At 36.2% G+C, this 20,562-nt stretch overlaps 1 protein-coding gene across 1 annotated transcript in view; it reads left to right on the top strand.

Moving 5' to 3' along the window:
* Positions 1-20,562, top strand: part of TLK1 (tousled-like kinase 1) — a 184,212-nt gene that overhangs the window by 59,609 nt on the left and 104,041 nt on the right. The window contains exon 2 of the mRNA XM_006878849.1: positions 3,145-3,263. Coding sequence (XP_006878911.1) covers positions 3,145-3,263 — 119 coding nt within the window. The remainder of the gene's footprint in view (positions 1-3,144; positions 3,264-20,562) is intronic.

Genomic DNA, 20,562 nt, shown 5'->3' on the forward strand with positions numbered 1-20,562 from the left:
TGCGGGGAGAAGGGTGCAACAATGAATGAATGGAATCCCAAAATCTCTGTAGATGTTCATTGAAATGAAAAATAAACAACCTAAATTTAAATAAATAAATAAAAAATAAATGCAATCATAAGTACAAAATCTTTCCAAGATGTAACAAGTTATTTACTGTGCCCTTGATGTAACAAGATGTTTATTGTGCCCTTGTTCTTTCTACTGTGGAATCTTGAAAATTTATGATTAACAAGAGTACTTATCTAGATATTTTTGGTTATAATTTGCCTGGCCTTTGTTTTCTCAATTCAACTTGAATACTTATTTTCTTAAATGTAATTTAACATTTCAGAGTAAGCCTGTGCCACCAAAAAATTGATAGTTTATTCTAGAGGAAAACTTCACTGGATTGGAAACTCTTTGAGGCCAAGAAACATGCCTGTCTCATTACTGCTTTATTTCCACTTCAATTGTTGACTTTGACTTGGCCATATGGATGGATAGAAATATATAAATGGGGTGTATTAGTCTGGCCACAAGAGAATCAACTAGTCTTGACATTAAATTGAGCAAATTCAGCAGCAGAAATTAGGAATCTTATCAGAAAAGAGGAAGCAGAGACTACAGATTGCTTGACTTTTGGGACTAAAGATTTCTGTGCGGCTCAGGGACCTGCAGAAACAGCAACAGCCACAGCAGAGATGCAACATGAGACAGAGCTGACCTTTGGGCTCCCTGGAACCTGAATTATGAGCCTTTACCTGGGCTTGCTGGAGAATTGTGGGGAGAGTTATAATTGGCAGGTCTAAGACCTGTGTTATCACAGGCCTAGAGCCACAAGGCTAAAGGTTTGGGTCCCTGTGAACACATTTCAAAATCTCTCCTAAGTGAGTGAATGTATTCTGCTTCTAACCTGAATTAAAGCCTTTTGACTTCCCTAATAAACTTTATAATAAACCTAATAATGGTGAGTATGGTTTTGTGTGGTCTCTGAGCTATTAAAATGGATTTTGGACCCTAGTAGGATTAGGTATGTGATTTGTGAAGATAATTTCTTAGTTGTTTATCTCTCTTTTGTAAAATCTTTTGATGGACAAATGCTCATTTTTGTGAGGTCTTCCTTATTTCGTCTTTGACTTTTTTGTAATTTTATTATTATATTAGAGAATCCATTATTGAAAGCGAGATCTGAACCTTTTCTCCTAATAATGTAATTTGAGAAAATTCTTCAAATAATTCAGTATTCTAGGTAATATCCTTCGTGTTCCTTTTGAGATCTATTAATTTATGTCATTCTAGTGTTTTGACAGGAAGAAATGAACAGATATGGTTAAGAGTTTAATTGACCTTTATTAAGAATTTGTGCTTAAGCCATTATAATAAAAATTAATGAACATGCTAATCAGTATTGTTAATTTAATCCGCAAGGATTAAATTTATTGTTTAAAAATTGATGTTATTTTGACAGTCTGTTGATACATAAGTACATGTTCCATCTACCCTGTGGAAACTGAAAATTATCAACTGTAAGAAATCTTCAGAGATATGATAGTACCATAGTCCTTTTAGTTTATAGCCAGAAAAGATACACATTGAAACAAATTAATTGACTAATAAAGTGATTACAGCCTTCAAAATGGATTGCATCTCAACATTAAGAAAACAAAAATTCTTAACCACTGGAACAACAGGCAACATCATGACAGATGGAGAAAAGATTGAAACTGTCAACAACTTCATTTTACTTGAATCCACAGTTAACACCCTCGGTACCAGCAGTCAGGAAGTCGGGAAACATATTGTACTGGGAAAGTCTGCAATTAGAGACCTCTCCATATTATTGAAGAGTAATGTTAGCTCTTCGGTGTTTGTAGACTAAGGTGTGTCCAATTCAAGGCATGATCTTTCCAGTCACCTGCTGTACATCTGAGACCTGGACAGTGAATAAGGATGACAGAAGAAGAATTGATACTTTTGAGGTGTGGTTTTGGAGAAGAGCACTGAACATCCCATGGACTACCAAAAAAAACCAAACAGTACATCTTGGAGAAAGTGCAGCCAGAGTGATCTTTGGAGGCAAGATGATAAAGCTTCGCATCACATACTATGGGCATGTTCCTAGGAGGGGTTATTCCTTGGAGAGGGACATGATGCTTGGAATGGTAGATGGTCAGTGAAAGAGAGAAAGACCCTCGACTAGGTTGGTTGACACAGTGACTGCAGCAACTGGCTCCTAATGTATCCGGAAATGTGATGATGGCACATGATAGGACGCGATTCAGATCTATTGTACATTGAGTCGTACTTGATGACTCCTAACAACAGCAGCAACAATGTGCTTAGTGCCAAAATTCTGTATAAACCCAGACCAGGAGATTTTTTTAAAAAATTTATTATTTTTTGTGTGTGTGCCGTCAAATCAGATGTGACTGGTACAGGAGGAGGACATTGCCCCTCCTTCTCCAGCAGAGCATCCTCTGGGATTGCAGTGCAGCTTTTTGCCACTAGGCCACCAGAGCTCCTGAGAATATTCTTTTTCAAAATTGAAATATGGCCCATTAATGACTTTAAACCAGTAAATTTTTTTAAAAGGAAAATTTAGACTAGAAAATACTAAAAGTGCAGTGCATAAAATAAGGTAAAGCATTTCTGAAAACACCGTAATACTCTGTACATAAGTTTGTACTTTCTTGGAAGGAAAATGGTTTGTTTGTGGATTTTTTTTTACTGTCAGTTGTGGTCTTAAGAATTCGAAATCCACTGTTTTAGTGGAATAGGTTGTTTTGCTAAATGTAAATGTTGGTGGTGATATTGATTGGCTTTGAGTCTAGCACGACTCATAGCGACCCAAAGCCCCTCTACAGTCATTGACATTTATCAAAGTTCAGAGAGTTTCAGGAGGCATGTTTAGGAAGTAGATCCACTCCTGCTTCCAATCATGTCATAGTATGTCATTGTTGTGACATCTAAATCTTAAGATGCTGACAAGACTCTTCCTTTCATCTTTTTTAGTGCATTCATTCATAAACTTTGTATTATGTCTTAACTGACCCACATGTGTATATTTTTGTTTGTGCTTATGCATATATTTAACATGTGAATATACACACAGATACTTGTATATGTGTACATATATATATATACTTTCCCTCCTCTTAATAGGTGCAATGGATGAGCTTCATAGTCTGGATCCCAGAAGGCAAGAATTATTGGAAGCTAGATTTACAGGCGTTGCAACTGGCAGCACTGGGAGCACTGGTAGTTGCAGCGTTGGAGCGAAAGTGAGTAAATTTGTAAAATATATTTGCCTCTTTTTTTTTTTTTTTTGTATGGTCTAAAATAGTTTCTGTAAAAGATGGACATAGAAAGGAATCATTATATCTTTACTTGAGTAATCCCATAATACAGTAGACAATATCTTCAGGAGTAGTGTGCTTATAATACAGCATACTATGTTTCAGAGATAGGAAGATTTTAGTAGATTGTGCCTTTCTATATCGTTGTCTTTTACAGTCTTTTGTATCTTCCTTCCCTGTCACCCATATTGCTATCTGTATGTCTAATTCACTGCTTTTCACTGCTGCATAAAACTTAATAGTGTGTCTTTACCATGAGATCTCTCAGAAATGTTTTTGTTAGTGTTGTTATTTGCTCCTAGAGTTGATATGACTCAGCAACTCTATGAACAATGGGATTTGGACCTTTCCCTATCTTGTGCTATTCTCATCATCTCCGATACACTCAAATTCATTAATACAGTCACTGTGTGAAACCACCTTGTTGTAAATCTTCCTCTCTTAAACTGATCTTCGTCTTTTCTAGCAGGCCCAAAGTATAGGAGATGAAGCTTCATCATCCTGGCCTCCAAGGAGCTCGTTAGTTGCACTTTCTCCGAGGCATATTTGTTTGCTCTTTTGGCAGTCCATGAAATATTCTTTTCCATCACCACAACTCAAAGGCATCATCAGTTCTTTTACAGTTATCATTTATCCAGTTTTCAAATACATAGCAAGTAGTTGAAATGGCCATGGCTTAGGTCAGAATCACCTTTGTCTTTAAATGGACAGTCTTGCTCTTTAGCACTTTGGAGATGTTCTCAACAGCAGATTTCCCCAAAACATGTTTCTTGGTTTCTTGACATTTGTACCATAGATGTTGATTGTAGATCCAAGTAAAATTAAATTGTTGACTACTTCCGTCTTTTCTCCATCTGTCCTGATGTTGCCTTTTGGATCAATGATGAGGATTTTTGTTTTCTTGATGTTGAGATATAATCCATATTGAAGGCTGTAGTCATTGATCTTTTGCAGTAAATGTTTTAAGTCCTCCTCACTTCAGAAAACAAGGTTGTGTCATCAATGTAATGCACATTGCTAATGAATCCTCCTTGGATCCTGATGCCACATTCTTATAAAGTCCAATTTTCTATGTGATTTGCTCAGCATATAGGTTGAATAGGTATAGAGAAAGGATACAACCCTGGTAACACTTCTTTCTTGATTTTTAAACCATGCTCACTGTTTGTACAGGTTTCTCATGAACGCAGTGAACAAATTATGTGTTCTGGAATTTGTGTTCTTTTCAATGAGATCTATAACTTGTTGTAATACAGACAGCCATATGCCTTTGAATAGTTAAAGGCATGCAGTTTGAATCCACTAGCTGCTCCAGGGGAGAAAGATGGACAATTTTGGGGAATTTTTACATTGAAAACTCACGGGAGGGTAAGCTCTAAATCTGTTCCAACTCAGTGGCGTATAACAACTTTCAGACAAGTTACAGTCATCAGAATACCAAAAGAATTGTGGAAGGATGCTACACGTGAGAAAGACCATTTAAAAAGACAAGAAAAATGGAAAAGTCTAGAAAGAATGTCAGAAAAAAACTCCAAAACTTGCTCTTATGCTCCAAAAACTAAAGTGAGCAGGGAAAAAAAAGGAAATAGTCGAGCACGACTCATAGCAACCGTTATGAACAAAAGGCCTGAAGCCCCTCCACAACTATTGACATTTATCAAAGTTCATAGAATTTCCAGAGGCATGTTGTTTAGGAAGTGGATGCCACTCCTGTCTTATTCTGCTGAAGTCATGGGTTCAGTCCATCTGGTTGAGGGTCTTCTTTGCTTTTGCTGACGCTCTCTACCTTTCCAAGTATGACCTTCTGTACGAAATAGCTCCTGAGCTTTGCTTCTAATAGTGTAATTATTCATGTTCCTGTTGTTCATAGTGTTTTTAGAGGTCTGCTGTTTAAGAAGTGATGGCTAGTCCTGCTTCCTAGGCTGTCTTAATCTTGGAGTTCTCCTAAAATCTGTCCACCATGGGTGACCATACTGGCACTTGACATACTGGTGGCACAGCTTTTAGCATTACAGCATTCCACAAGTTATGTCAGTATAGCAAACTGACAAGTGCTTTACTAGTAAAAAAAAAAGCATATAAAATAAAAATTAAAAGGAAATAAAAGCAGAGAGGGGAGGGGTGGGCAGGGAGCAAAATGCAACAACGAATGAATGGAAATCCAGAGTCTCTATAAACATTCATTAAAATTAATAAATAAAAGCAAAATTAGTGCATTTGAAATACAGTGTTGATAAAGAATTGTGAATGTTTCATGAACTGCCAAAAGAATTAATAAATCCATCTTTGAAGAAATGGATTTAGGATGGAAATAGTATTTAGTAATGGAAATAGTATTTCTTAGAAGTGAAGATATTTTCTTCATCTCTTGAGACACATCTTCAGGAAAGATTAGTCTGTAGAAAAGGACATTATGTTTGGTAGAGAGACAATAGTTAGAAAAAAAGACTCAAACATACCAGTGCAGGTATTTAACTTCTGTTAAATATAAGTTTGCTTATGAGACAAAGTCATTTGAAAACAACATAAAAACAACCACTAATGAGGTTTCTTTGTGATAAACACCAAATTGTCTTCAGCTCCCCATGGCCTCAAATTGCAGTACAGAACTTTGTCACCTGAAGGGTTTTGTAGACTTTTTTGAGGGATATTCTGTATTTTCAGAAACTTGTTTGCTATATCATAGGCTTTGTATAGATTTAAATTGAAAAAATAGTGTGAAATTGTTGTACAGAACAGTTATGCTAATCTGCAGTTTCAGAATACATGACTGTTTCCATATCCCTATATCTCACACTTAGCATTGTCCATATTACTAATTTTTGATGGGTCAGTAGTTATCAAATTATATCACATTGTTTTACTTGTACTACCAGTTATCTTAAATATTTCTTAATATGTTTATTGGCTTTTAGAGGATTATTCATTTTCAAATTGTTTGTATTCCTTACCAGCTTTTTGGTTAGATTGTTTTCTGAAGTAATTTGCATATATTTCTTACATCGTCTACATATTAATTCCTTGTTAGTTTTATGCTTGGCAAGTAGTTTATCTTTTTTTCTGCTTTGTCTCTTTTGTTAATTTTTATCTATCCTTGTACAGGAGGTTTTTTGTAATGAAACTTACCATTTTTTTGCGTTATTACATTTCTGAAATTTTTATTTACTCTTCATGGACTAAGAAAATGGTCATAACCCAAAGGCCATTTGGGTCGTGCTACTGTTGTGTACCATCAAGTTGGAGTGGACCTATATTTCACCCTCCAGTGGGTTTTCAGAGGCAGTAAACCCTTGTAAGAAGATTGCCCATTTTTATCCTACAGAGCAGCTGGTGGATTTGAACTGCGTACTTTGTGTTAGCAGTGCAGTTCCTTTCCACTAAGCCAGCAGAGCTCGATTTTGGGGTCATATGAACCTTTTTAATATTTATAACAATTTTACTGATAATTCGTAGTAATAAGAATAAAAGTATAATAAAAACAACTTATTAGGCATTTTATTTATAATTTAAAGATGGTAAACCTCTATAGCAAGTAAATTTTGGTACACAGGCAAAAGATAACAAAATACTATCATGTGCTTTTTAAGCATGATGAGATGGCTGAAGTTCTTATTGCATAATACTACATAAACTCATTCTGTTTGAGTAACTAACTGAATGGGGATACCATGCTCCTTTTTTATTTTATTTTAGTTTTTAGAAAACTTGTACAGTTAATTGAGTCTTGAATTTGAGAAAATTTGTGTAGAGTAATATCCTTTGAAAACTCTGAGATTTCTCCATTGTCTATTTTACAGCCTTAAATGCTACTTTCTCTTTGTGCTTATTTGTCTAATAGTTGTCCTTTTCTTTCTTGGCTCTTATGGGTAGAAAATGAAAATTGCTGGTTTCTCCGTTGAATTCAATGAAAGATAAAATCAGTTCATACAGATGACATCTCCAATAATTTTTACCTTCTTGAGAGATGATGCAGTACTTAGAGTCTGACATGGAAAAAAATGAAAAGAGAAAATTTATTTCACTGTTACATCATCCACTTAGGCCATTAAACTTTATTTTTATTTAGCTACTATAACAAATCATTGCAGACTTAATTGATTAACAACATAATGTATTTGCTTATAGTTCTGTGTATCAGAAATCAGACAAATCTTTCACAGGACTAAAATCAACCTATTGGCAGGGCTGTGTTCCTCTTTGAGATGGTGGAGGCTAATACATTTTCTTGTCTTTTCTAGTTTTTAGAAGTTGCTTGCATTTCTTTACTTCTGGCTACCTTCTAAGGATCTTTCTTTCCTTTTTCCAATGTCACATTTCTCTTTGACCTAGCCTAGAAAGATCTCTGATTTTAGAAGAACTCATGTGATTAGATTGGGCCCACCAAATAAACAACCACCTTATCTCAAAGACCTTAGCCTTACCTATATAAGGTTTGTTTTGCCATATCCACAGGTTCTGAGGGTTAAGGTATATGTATTGGGGGCAGGGGGTGCATTATAAGTACCATTGAAAATAACTAGAAAATGTTGTTGAATGATGGTGGTATAATGCCTAGGATGTTGAAATAAGTATTTCTTAGTATTGTTGTTAGGTGCTGTTGATATGAAAAATAAAATTATTAAGATCTCATGGCAGTTAAAAAAAACCCCACAACTCAGAACAGTTCATTCTATTTTTAATAAATCCCCCAAATAGCAATCTTTACTTCTAATAGTGGTTTATGAAGAAACTCATATTAAAATTAGATCCAGTGGACTCTGATGGTAGCCTACAGGTAACAGAAATACTTGACCCCACTGTTGGGCCACAGACATAGTCTATCATTTATTTTGTTATACTTTGTTTTATTCCTGTTAGGATTTTGGTTTTTTTAATGCTGTTTCTAGGGACCTGTTTTTCTTTCTTCTTCTCAGAGCCACTTTGCTCTTTGTATTCTTCTCCCTATTAATTTTTATTTAATTGTATTTTGACTTGAAACATTTTCCTGTTTTAAGTCCTTGTTTGCTTATAAATACCTTTTCATTTCCTCAGCACCTCAGTTGTTGTTAAGTTGCTGTCAGGTTGAATGTGATTCTGAACAATGAATCTGAACCTTGTGCCATATTATCCTGTCTCTGACACATTTGAGCCCATTGCTGCAGTCACTGTGTCAGTCCATCTCATGAAGGTCTTCCTCTCTTTCATTGATCCTTCACTTTTCCAAACATGATGTCCTTCTTCAGGAATTAACTTTTTATATAACATAGCCAAGTTCTGAATATCTCATGGATTGCCAAAAACAAACAAACAAACACCCAGCCAAATAGACATGTCTTGGAGAAGGTGCATCCAGAGTGCAACTTGGAAGTGCTGTCAATTTGAGTATGACTCATAGTAACCCTATGAACAGCCAGCCTAAACCCTTCCTTGTCCTATACAATCCTCATCATCTCCAACACACATGACCCCATTGCTGAAGTCACTGTGTCAGTCTATCTCTTGGGGGTCTTCCTATCTTTTGTTGCCCCTCCAAAACAAAAAAACCTGTTTGCTTTTGGCAGTCCATTGCTTTTTTTTTATTTTATTTTATTATTTTGTGTGCATGTACTGTCAAATTGGATCTGACTGGTACAGGAGGAGATTGTCCCTCCTTTTCCAGCAGAGCATCTGGTGGATTTGAACTGTGTACCTCTGGGATTGCAGTGCAGCTTCTTGCCACTAGGCCACCAGAGCTCCCAAAATTACTGCATGTTTCTATTTAATTCTGAAATCATACTTTTTTTAAAATTTTATTTTATTATTTTTGTGTGCGTGTACCGTCAAATCAGATCTGACTTGTACAGGAGGATATTGCGCCTCCTTCTCCGGCAGAGCGTCTGGTGGATTTGAACCATTCGCCTCTGGGATTGTAGTTGCAGCTCCTTGCCACTAGGCCACCAGAGTTCCCCGGCAGTCCATTGCATATTCAACATTTATTTCTTAACACCACAACTTGAAGGCATCATTTCTTCTCCTTTCATCCTTATTCATGGTCCAGCTCTCATATATACAGCAGGTGATTAGAAAGATGGCTTGAATCAGGCACATCTTAGTCTTTACACTGACATCATTGCTCTTCAGGACTTTGGAGAGGTTCCTGACAGCGGACTTTTGAAATGCAGTATGTCTCCTGATCTTCTGACTGCTGGTACCAAGGATGTTGCTTGTTCATCCAAGCAAGATGACATTGTTGACAATTTCAGTACTCTCTCCATCTCTCTTTATGTTGCTTGCCCATTGGCCCAGTGGTGAGAATTTTTGTTTTATTGATGTCGAAATGTAATCCATATTGAAGGCTGCCATGTTTGATCTTACGCATCAATCACCTTAAGTCCTCTTCACTTTTAAATTAAAAATTAAGGTTATGTCATCTGTATTATGCAGGTTGCTGATGAGTTTCTGATTCCCCCCCCGTATTCTTCTTTATAACATGCAGCTTCTTGAGTGGTATGCTCAGCATACAGATTGGATAAGTATGGAGAAAAGATACAGCCCTGACACATACCTTTGCTGATTTTAAACTATGCGGTATTTCCTTGGTCTAAATATCGAGTTCATATAAGCACACACAATCAAATGTTTTGCATAGTCAATAAAACACGAATAGATAGTCTTTTCTTTTTTTAAATGGAGATTTTAATGAAAGTTTATAAACAACTTGGATTTCCATTCATTCATTGTTGCACATTTTCCTCCCTGTACCCCCACCCCCAGTTTGCTTTTTTCTTTGGAAAAAAAAGTTCTTTCATTGTTACACACTACCCCCAAGACCACTTTACTATGCAGCTCTTATTCTGGACTCTTTGTCATGCCAATAATACCTAATCGTATATTCCTTTTATACACTTCTCACTGTCGTCTCTTTCAATGCCATGTACATTCTTTATCCCCTCTTTTCTTAGTTTTCCCGCAATCCCCATGTCAGTCCTGTTTTGTTAAGAGTGGCATTATGCAGTATTGACAAATAGACAGTCTTCTGATATTTTCTGCCTTCAGCCACAGTCCATCTGACATCACCAGTGATGTCCTTGATACCATGGCCTCTCCTAAACCCACCTTAAACTTCTGGCAGTTCTCTGCCAATGAACTTTTCTGGCTGCTTTTGGATGATCTTCAGCAATATTTTGCTTGAATTTGACATTAATGATACTGTTATTTCCACATTCTTATGGGTTATCTTTCTTGAAAATGAGAATAAACGTGCATCTTTTTTCCAGTTGGCCAGGTAGATGTCTTCTTTGTTTCCTGGCACAGACTCATGTGCACTTCCAGGGCTACATCTGTTAGTTAGAAAATGTTCCTTGGTATCTTGGTATCCCAGTTTTCTAAGGAAAACTGTCTTAAGTTTTTTTATTACTATTTTTCTTTAACATATTCTGAAATACCAGTTATTTTCCCTACTAGCCCTTCTAGATGGATACATATTCGGTGTCTCTTTAAATTTTTATCATGTTCTTTATGCTAAGAGCTAATTCTTCTCCTTTTTGGATTACAAATTCCTATTTTATAGAAAATAAAATCTAACCACCTGTTTATAAAAGTAAAAGTCCTCAGAACCCTATGGAGCAGTACTTTACTCCATGAAATGGAATTGACTCATCTGCAAATAACTACAACCAACATTGGCATTATATGTTTTTAAAAGATCTTTCTGTTATTAACTTAAATTCTGTACCAGTTGAATCACATATTTTATGTTTGACTTGCGCACTTGCTCTCTCTTGCAAGCTAATTAGGCTGTTTAAACAATTTGTAATATTTCCTTGCCAGCTTGTATTTTGTTGATGAGGATTTCTAGAATATCCATTCATTCCACGTACTTGGTTGTTACCAAAAGTGGTAGTAATAAAGATGCTTTTCTTTACTATATACCTAGTATTGACTTGTACAGCAGCATATATTAGGTGGACAGGTATATTTCTTCCAGTTTGCAGAAATGATTACATCAAGTCAGAGGATTAGACCTGTCCTAAAGTAGACCTGGGATTGACAATCTTCACCTTAAGTTGTGCCAGAAGGGCAAAGCTCCCATTTTTCTATTTTTTGTATTGTTTTTCCAAATTTGTTAACAGTAGTATTAAGAAGCTTCCTAATAGTGAGTAGAATTATCTCTGTGTCCTAGTACTAAGTTATCTTTACTAATCTCTCAACTCTTCTCCATCTTCCCCACTCCTGTCAAAGAAAAAAAATTTAAACAGCAGTTGTTTTATTATCCCCATATGGAGAGAATGTGACTTTAGAATGTGTGCTCAGGCTACATTTTCCCACCTTGATAGATTTTTCTAAGAGGCACTTCTGATTACATTTTGTTTAACTTACAATCTGAAAATGGTTCACTCTAAGGGCAAACATGCCTTTGTCCTTCCATCTTTTCTTCACATTCATGCCTTTTTTCTAGCCATAACAAACTATTTTTGGCTCTTTTTAATGAACATGCTTCCTCACATTATGTTCTTTGAATAGGTAGTTTACTTTGCTTGAGATGTTTTTATCTTCCTCCCTTTTATGTTGGACTAACTATAATTTCAAGAGTCAAGTCAGGCATAATTTTAAGACATTTCTCTTTCTCCACTCTCTGTTGTAAATCTGAATATGGTGTATTATGTCTTTCAGTTGGCATCCGTGAATACCTGGACAAAATTTATCCTTTTATATTTTAAGTTTTGGGGTTTTTTTCCCCCCTACACTAGACTTCTAAGTTCTTTAGGATAAAGGATTTGATTTATAGCTATAGATTCAACATTGAGTTTTGTGTCTACTATATGTTGTTAATGAATGTCATTCAGTCAGCTCTGACTCATAGCAATCCCATATACAATAGAACAAAACCGTGCTCAATCATGTACCATGCTTAAAATATCCACTTTGCTTAATCCCATTGTTGCAGTCACTGTGTTAGTCATCTTCCTTATTTTGTTGTTGTAGCTACTTATTTTCTTTTAGCAAAATAATTTTATTATAGGAGATAAATACAGACTACCCAATTTATGAGAGACTGAGGCAGTTGGAAGGCTAATTTTGAGACTTGCCGTATGAGTCACAAATGACTCGACGGCACATAACAGCAACAACAACAACAGTATATTTTAGAGGGTACTGGGGGGTGTGTGAAGTCAATTTTGCCTGGGAATCCCATGCATGTGGTCTCTGTGGGATTACTCTATTAGATTTTTATACTTTTTTAAATTATTATTAAATTTTACTAGTTTTAATGAACATTTACAGAGATTTTGGGTTTTCATAGATCTTTATACTTTTGTCACTGGGAAGTCTCACTAAGCTCTGTGGAACTGAAAATAGGGCCAGTCTTTGTTTATCAATATTACTACTACTACTTCTTTTAAGCTGAGAGCATCATGTTAAGAATGAATCTGTATACTCTCTTCCCTCAAAATAGATTTTAAAATATTCATTATGTATAAGACAGTATTTAATGTCTTATATTTGAAAACACAAAGCAAGATTCCAGCATTCAAGTATCTTATAGTCTTTTCTATTAATAGCCAAAGCAGAGCAAGGTTTAATTAGTTAACTACTAGAATTAACTCTTATAAATTATGCAGCCTCCTCTTCTAGAGAAATAGCTAAACTTCTCCACTCCTAATTTCAATATATTATAATTTTCGTTAGAATAGTATTTCAGTCTCTGTAATGTCTATATAAATATTCACATTTGAACAATATAGGATTCCATTATTATTTTTCTTTTAAACAACTTTCTCCTCTCTAGAGAGAATAGTTGTGAAATGGTTTTGGTTTTGTTTTATACATAGTCATCTTCTCTGTCAGTTAATATAAATCTGACTAATTTCAAATACATTGTCTCTACCCTGAGGACATCCTTACCCGAAGTCCTTTTATTTATCTTTTTAAAAATTTGTTTATCCTTTTGTTACTGAAAATATACACAGTAAAACATAACACCATCTACTTCTGCATGTACAATTTAGTAACATTGACGGTTTCCTGTGACTTACCAAGTCATTCTCACCTTTTTTCCCCGAATTCTTTTCCATCAACATAAACTTGCTGACCTGTAAGGATCCTATTTAATAATTTGTTTGTTTGTTTTTTATTATTATTATTAAATTTTATTCGTTTTAATGAACATTTACAGGGATTTTGGGTTTTCATTCCTTCATTGTTGCACTGTTTTCTCTACCCTCTTCCCCAGTTTGTTCTTCTTCCTCCCCCCCCGAATGTCTGTTTTAATTGTCCAATTGCCACAGTGCTTGTCAAAGCCAGTTCTGATTAATCTCCTTTGTCAGTGTGTCCTTTTGTCATTTATTTAATAATTTTTTTCTATCTAATCTTTGAGTCATTATTATCAGTTTGATCCCATAAATGATAAAATATAGATCCACTTGCCATTGAGTTGATTTTGATTCAGTAACACTGTTGGACAGTTTTGCGGTTCTTCTTTGTAGAGTTTTCAAGGCTGTCCCAGAAAGCAGGCTGCTACATTTTTCTCCCTGCTGACTTGTTTATTTAGCAGCCATGTGCTTTAACTGCTGGAAATCTATGACTTCTAGCCATATAGTCAGTTCTTAAAAGAGCATAATACTCCAGGGTGATATTTTTTTTACTGGTTAAACTATTATATGATTTTAAGGACTTTGAATTAGATGACAAAGTCAAAGTAGAACAGACTTGAATTTTTACATATTAGGGTGCACTGAAATGCTAATAGGAATTGGGGGAAATTACAGCAGAAGCTCTAGAATGAGAGACTCAGAAGAAGCATAATAAATCCTTTCAGTAGATTGCTGCATGATACTGGAGCTATGGAAAGAAACATTCAAAATTACTTAAAGCTGCCATGTTTGAGGTAAGCACCATTGCTTTCAACTCAGCTGATCACGGGGTACTTTTGGTGTGCAACTTGGACATTGCTCTTGTTTTTTAGGAGAAAGATTAAGTTTTTAGCAGGTTCAATTTAGAATTTTTACCGTTTTGGTTAGTGTACGTTTAAAAAATTTGGATATGTTGGCTTGCAGAGTGGAGTATACTTGGGGTGGGAGTGGGGAATGTGTAGGGAGGGATTGTGTATCAATGAAGGAGTTTTGCTTTTCAAGGAGAGGAGCGAACTGGGGGTGAGTGGGTGGGGAGAAAAGTGCAACAATGAATGAATGGAATTCCAAAATCTCTGTAGATGTTCATTGAAATTAATAATAATAATTAAAAAAATTTTTTTTAAAAAGGAGACCAAAAATAAAAACTTAATTCTCAAAAAAAAAAAAAAAATTGGATATGTTACATTCATTAGGCATTAGACTGAAGCAGGCTGTACCAGTTCAGTCAGAGCCTTGTTTTAATAAGACTAATGACCTTTATGCATTTGTTTGTACTTAGGGCAATTACTCTCTAATACTATTGTTCTTGTTGTTGTTAGATGTCATCAATTGACATAAAACTCAAAGCAATTCTTTGAACAACAGATCTGATCCCTCTTCTGTCCTATGATATCCTCATCTTTGCTGAGACACTCAGGCCCATATCTGCTGTCACTTTGTCAGTCCAACTGGTTGAGGGTCTTCCTTTCTTTCACTGACCCTCCACCTTTCCAAACATGATGTCCCTTTTCAAGGACCAACCTCTCTCCTAGTAACATGCCCAGGAGATGTGAGATGGATTTTGCAATCCTTACCTCTAAAACTACACTTTTTCCAAGACATATTTGTTTGTTCTTTTGGCAGTCCACAGAATATTCGGTGCTGTTCACCATCACTACAGCTTAAAGGCATCCTTTGCTCTTTTGTCATCCTTATTGATTGATTGTCCAGCTCTCAAAAGTATTGCAAGTGTTTGAAAAGACCATGGCCTAAATCAGGCAAATTTAGGCTTCAACCCAACATTGCTCCTCAATAATTTGGAGAGATCCAACTTTACCAGTGAAATACATCTCCTGGCTGATAGTTACAGAGTTGTTAATTGTTGATCCAAGCAAGATGAAATGACTGACAATTTCGGTCTTTTCTCCATCTTTGCTGGTGGTGCTTTTTGGTCCAGTGGTCAGAATTTTTGTCAATTTGATGTTGAGATGCAATCCATATTGAAGGCTGTAGTTTTTGGCCTTTTGAAGCTAGTGTTTCAAATCCTCCTAACTTTCAGCAAGTTGTATCATCTGAATAACAAAGATTGTCTATGAGTTGTCCTCCAATCCTGATACCACTTTCTTCTTCACAGAGTCTTGCTTCTCTAATTATTTGCTCAGCCTACAGATTGAGTAGATATGGAGACAGGATACAACCATGATGTACACCTTTCCTGATTTTAGACCATGCAGTGTTCTCTTGCTCTATTTGGATACTTGTTGAACGAAGTAAAACTTTCATATGAGCATTTAGTAAGTGTTCTAAGATTCCCATTCTTCTCAATGTTAGCCATAGTTTGTTGTATGATCGACATAGTTACATACATGCCTTTTCATAATCAATAAAATATAAGTAGACATTCTGTAGTGTTTTCTGCTTTTAGCCAGGATTTATCTGACAACAGCAATGATATCCCTGGTGTCTCTTCTAACAGCCTCTTCTAAACTCAGCTTGAACTTCTGGCAATTCTCTTTCTCTCTACTGCTCTAGCTGTTTTTGAATGATCTTCAGAAATACTTTTCTTGCATGTGGTATTGTTTGATAATTTTCCCATTCAGTTGAATTGTCTTTGAGAATGGGAAAAAATATGCATGTTTTTCATTCAGTCAGCCAAGCAGTTGTCCTCCAAATTTCGTAGTATAGGTTGGTGAGCACATCTGGGATTGCATTTGTTGAAACAAATCACTTGGTGTTCCATTGATTCTTCAGGCCTTATTTTTGCCAGTGTCCTCAGTGCAGTTTGAACTTCTTCCTACATTACCATTTGTTCTTCCTATATGGTACTTCTTGAAATTTTTCCACTTCTTTTTGGTACAGTGACTTTGTGTATTCTGTCCATCTTCTTTTTTTAATTTATTATTCAGTGAAAATTTACAGAGACTTTGGGTTTCCATTCATTCATTGCTAAACTTTTCTTCCCTCCTAACCCTCCCTCCTAGTATACTACCCTCTTGGAAAAGTAAAAGAAAAATTCTTTCATTGTTTTACAATCCCTCCCACCAGATCCACTCCACTATACAGCATTTGCTCTGGACTCCTGTCATGACAAAAATACCCAATCACATATCCCTTTTAAACAGTTGTCTCCCACATCTGTTTCAATGCAGTACATATTATTTATCCCATCTTTCTCAGTCTCCCCCCAACCCCGATGTCAGTCCTGTTTTACAACAGTGGCACCATGCAGTATTTGTCCCTGTGTGACTGAGATATTTCACTCAGCATAATGTCCTCCAGGGTCACCCATTTTGAATAATATTGCATGAGTTCCTTGTTTTTCAATGCAGCGTAGTATCCATTGTGTGAATATACCACAGCTTCTCTATCCATTCATTTGTTGATGAGCACTTATGTTGTTTCCAGCTCTTTGCTATGGTGAATAAAGCCACAATAAGTATGGGTGTGCATATAGCTGCTTGGATGTCAGTTATGGTCTCTTTGGGGTATATTCCCAGTTTATTTTATTAATTTTAATGAATATTTACAGAGACTTTGGATTTCCATTCATTCATTGTTGCATTCTTTCATCTTCTTTTGACGCTTCCTGGATCACTTAGGATTTTGCCCTTAACATTTCTCGGTATTACAACATGAGGCTTGAATTTGTTTTTCAGTTCTTTCAAGCTTGAGAAATGCATGTTACTTTATACCTTAGCAATGTATATACTTTCTCGCTTAACGTTAGCACTTGTCTGTCACTTTGCTGTAGTAGGGTAATTTATGGGTTGCTGCAATTCTGGAAGCTATGCCACGGGTGTTTCACATACCAGAGGGTCACTAATGGTGGACAGATTTCAGCAGAACTCCCAAATTAAGACAGACTAGGCAGCACAATTGGCCATTTACTTATGAAATAACAGGCCTCTGAAACCCCTATAAACAATATAGGAATATAGGAAGCTATATAGTATTAGAGGTAGAAGCCAGATTGAAAGTCACTCAAAATGAGGAGAAACAATTGCAAGCGTCATTTAATAATTGGAACGTGAAAGATGTGAAGGATGAATATGGTAAAACTTGTCAAGAATGACATTCCATATATGAAGATAGACATTCTATGTATTGGTGAACTAACATGGACTACTTTGATTCAGACACTCATATGATCTATTATACTGGAGATGAAAAATTAAGGAAGTATGGTATTGCATTCATAGTTAAAAAGACAATCCTGTCTTAAAATATAATGTGTGAGTAATAGGATGCTATCCATATGCATACAAGGAAAATCTGTTAATACAACTATTTTTAATATATGAAGTAACAACTAAAGCCAGAGAGGAAGAAATTGAGGATTTCTGTGAACTTTTATAGCATCAAATTGACCCACACTTGTAATCAAGATACATTAATTATTATTAGTGACTGGAATACAAAAGTTCAAAACAGGGTTCGGTGTAGGGGGCCATTGGGCTCCAGACAAATAAACATGGAGTCCATCTTCCACAAGAAACAAGAAGGCTCACTTTGTGCTCAACACTGCCTGAGCAATCTGCTGCAAGGGGAATACTTCAGCCCCTTGGAATTATCCTCAATTGCACACCAGCTGGATGAAGAGGAGAGGATGAGAATGGCAGAAGGAGGCATTACGTGTGAAGACTACCGGATATTTTTACAGCAGCCTTCTGGAAATATGATGACAGTGGGTTTTTCTCCATCCAAGTGATAAACAATGTCTTGAAAGTTTAGGGTTTAGAATTTATCCTGTTCAACAGTCCAAAGTATCAGAGGCTCAGGATTGATACTATAAATGAAAGATCTTTTATATGCAATTATAAAGAACACTGGTTTACAGTTAGAAAATTAGGAGAATAGTGGTCGGTCAAGAATTAATATCAGACACATATCTTGCCCTTTTCTTTGTTCAGTTGCAACAGGAAGGTTACTCTATATTTGTTGTTAAGGGTGATCTTGATATACCAGATTGTGAATCTGACCAACTCCTTCAGATGATCAGGGTCCAACAGATGCAGCGACTAAAACTTATTGGAGAAGAATTAGCGCAGCTGAAAGATCAGAGAGTCCAGAAAACAGATCTGGAACGAGTGTTGGAAGGAAGTGATGGGCCAGGAATGGTAGATGAAGATGAAGAGGATTTGCAGAGGGCTCTGGCCCTTAGTCGCCATGAAATTGACCTGGAGGATGAGGAGGCAGATCTCCGCAGAGCTTTTCAGCTCAGCATGCAAGGTAGTCTCAGAAATGCATCCCTTGATACCCAGCAGACATGAGGTACAAACCTTAATTCAGAAGAACTGCGGAAGAGAAGCCTACTTTGAAAAGTAAAGTAGTTGGTACAAGATTAAAATTGAATCTTTGTGGGGGGGTGAAACTTTGAAAAAATAGGGAACGAATGGTAGTCAGAAAGCATGGTCTCAGTGACAAATGAGGCTAGAGATAGAATGATTGAATTTTGTACATTCAGTGATTTATTCATCATAAATGTGTCTTTTAAGAAGCACAGATGGTGACTGTACATATGGACTTCACCTGATGGACTACATGGGAATAAGATTGAGTACGTTTGTGGGGGGGAAAAAAATCATTGGAGAAGCTCAGTATCAACAGTCAAATTAGGCCAAGTGTTGACTGTGGAACAAACCATTGGTTATTTGTGTGCAAGTTCATATTGAAGCTGCGTAAAATTAAATACGTCCACAAGGACCAAAGTATGACATTGAATCTATCCTACCTGAATTTACAAATTTTTTTTAAAATTATTTTTGTGTGAGTGTACTGTCAAATCAGATCTGACTGGTACAGGAGGAGATTGTCCCTCCTTCCCTGGCAGAGCATCTGGTGGATTCGAACCGTGCGCCTCTGGGATTGTAGTTGGAACTCCTTGCCACTAGGCCGCCAGAACCCTCCACATATCTTCTTAAGAACAGGAATGAGGTATTGAAGACTAGAGGAGTTGTAGGGTCACATCAAAGATATTATCTGGGAAAAAGCAAAAAAGTCATTATAACAACAGAGAGAGGAGAAAGGGAAAAAGCCAAAATGGATGTTTAAAGAGACTATGAAAATTTCATTAGAGTGACAGAAAACTAAAACAAAAGAGAAAAATGCCAGAGTGAAAGAGCAGATGTTAATGGGCATCTCAAGATGACAGAATTTTATAATGAAATGTACAAAGAGCTAGATAATTGCTACCTGGATTCTTCTTGAATATGAAGTGCTTTTTTTTTTATGTGTCTTTGTTGAGGACTTGGGTGAGTTAGGCAGTATTGTTGATTCTCTGTAGTTGAGAAAGTAGTCAGAAGCCCACTTCTCCTCACTACCTTCATGTCAGTTCTAACTTACAGTGACTGTCCATTGGTTTTCTGAGGCTGTAAATCTTAATGAGAAGACATTTTCCATTTTTCTTCTTTATTTGAAACCACTGGAGCACATAGTGTTTTGTTTTGTAGCACAATATCCTTTGGGTAGTGGGTTTTTCAACATCCTGTTTATCATTCTCCCAATTATTGTTAGTGTGTACAAATGTAAAATTCTCAGTTGGAAGTAATTTCCTCAAAATTTTGAAGGCAGTTCATTTGCTGTCTAGCTTCCAGAGTTTACATAGACCTGTTCAGTGCTTTTCTGAGTTCCAATCCAGTGTAAGTTATCTGGATATTCTCTTTTTTTTTTTTAATAATTTTAATGAACATTTACAGAGAATTTGGATTTCCATTCATTCATTGCTGCACTTCTCTACCCGCCCAGCCCTCTCCCCCCGCCCCCCAGTTCGCTCCTCTCTTTCAAAAGTAAAAGAAAGACTCCCTGGTACACAATCCCCCTGCACCCCTCCCACTGCCCCAAGTACATTCCACTCTGCAACCTTAATTGTGGATTCTTGTGATAACCATAATACCCTATCATACATCGCTTCTAAATTATTCAGTCCCTCATCTGTTACAGTGCAGTATACATAATTTATCCAGTTTTTCTCAGTCTTACCTCCACCCTGATATCAGTCCCATTTTACAGCAGTGGCACCATGCAATATTTGTCCTTTTGCGACTGAGATATTTCACTCAGCATAATGTCCTCCAGGCTCACCCATTTTGAATAATATTGAATAAGTTCCTTGTTTTTCAATGCAGAATAGTATTCCATTGTGTGAATATACCACA

Source organism: Elephantulus edwardii, unplaced genomic scaffold (genome assembly GCF_000299155.1).
Source record: "Elephantulus edwardii isolate Elephantulus edwardi_28Jun2011 unplaced genomic scaffold, EleEdw1.0 scaffold00001, whole genome shotgun sequence".
In the NCBI taxonomy this organism is placed as follows: domain Eukaryota; kingdom Metazoa; phylum Chordata; class Mammalia; order Macroscelidea; family Macroscelididae; genus Elephantulus; species Elephantulus edwardii.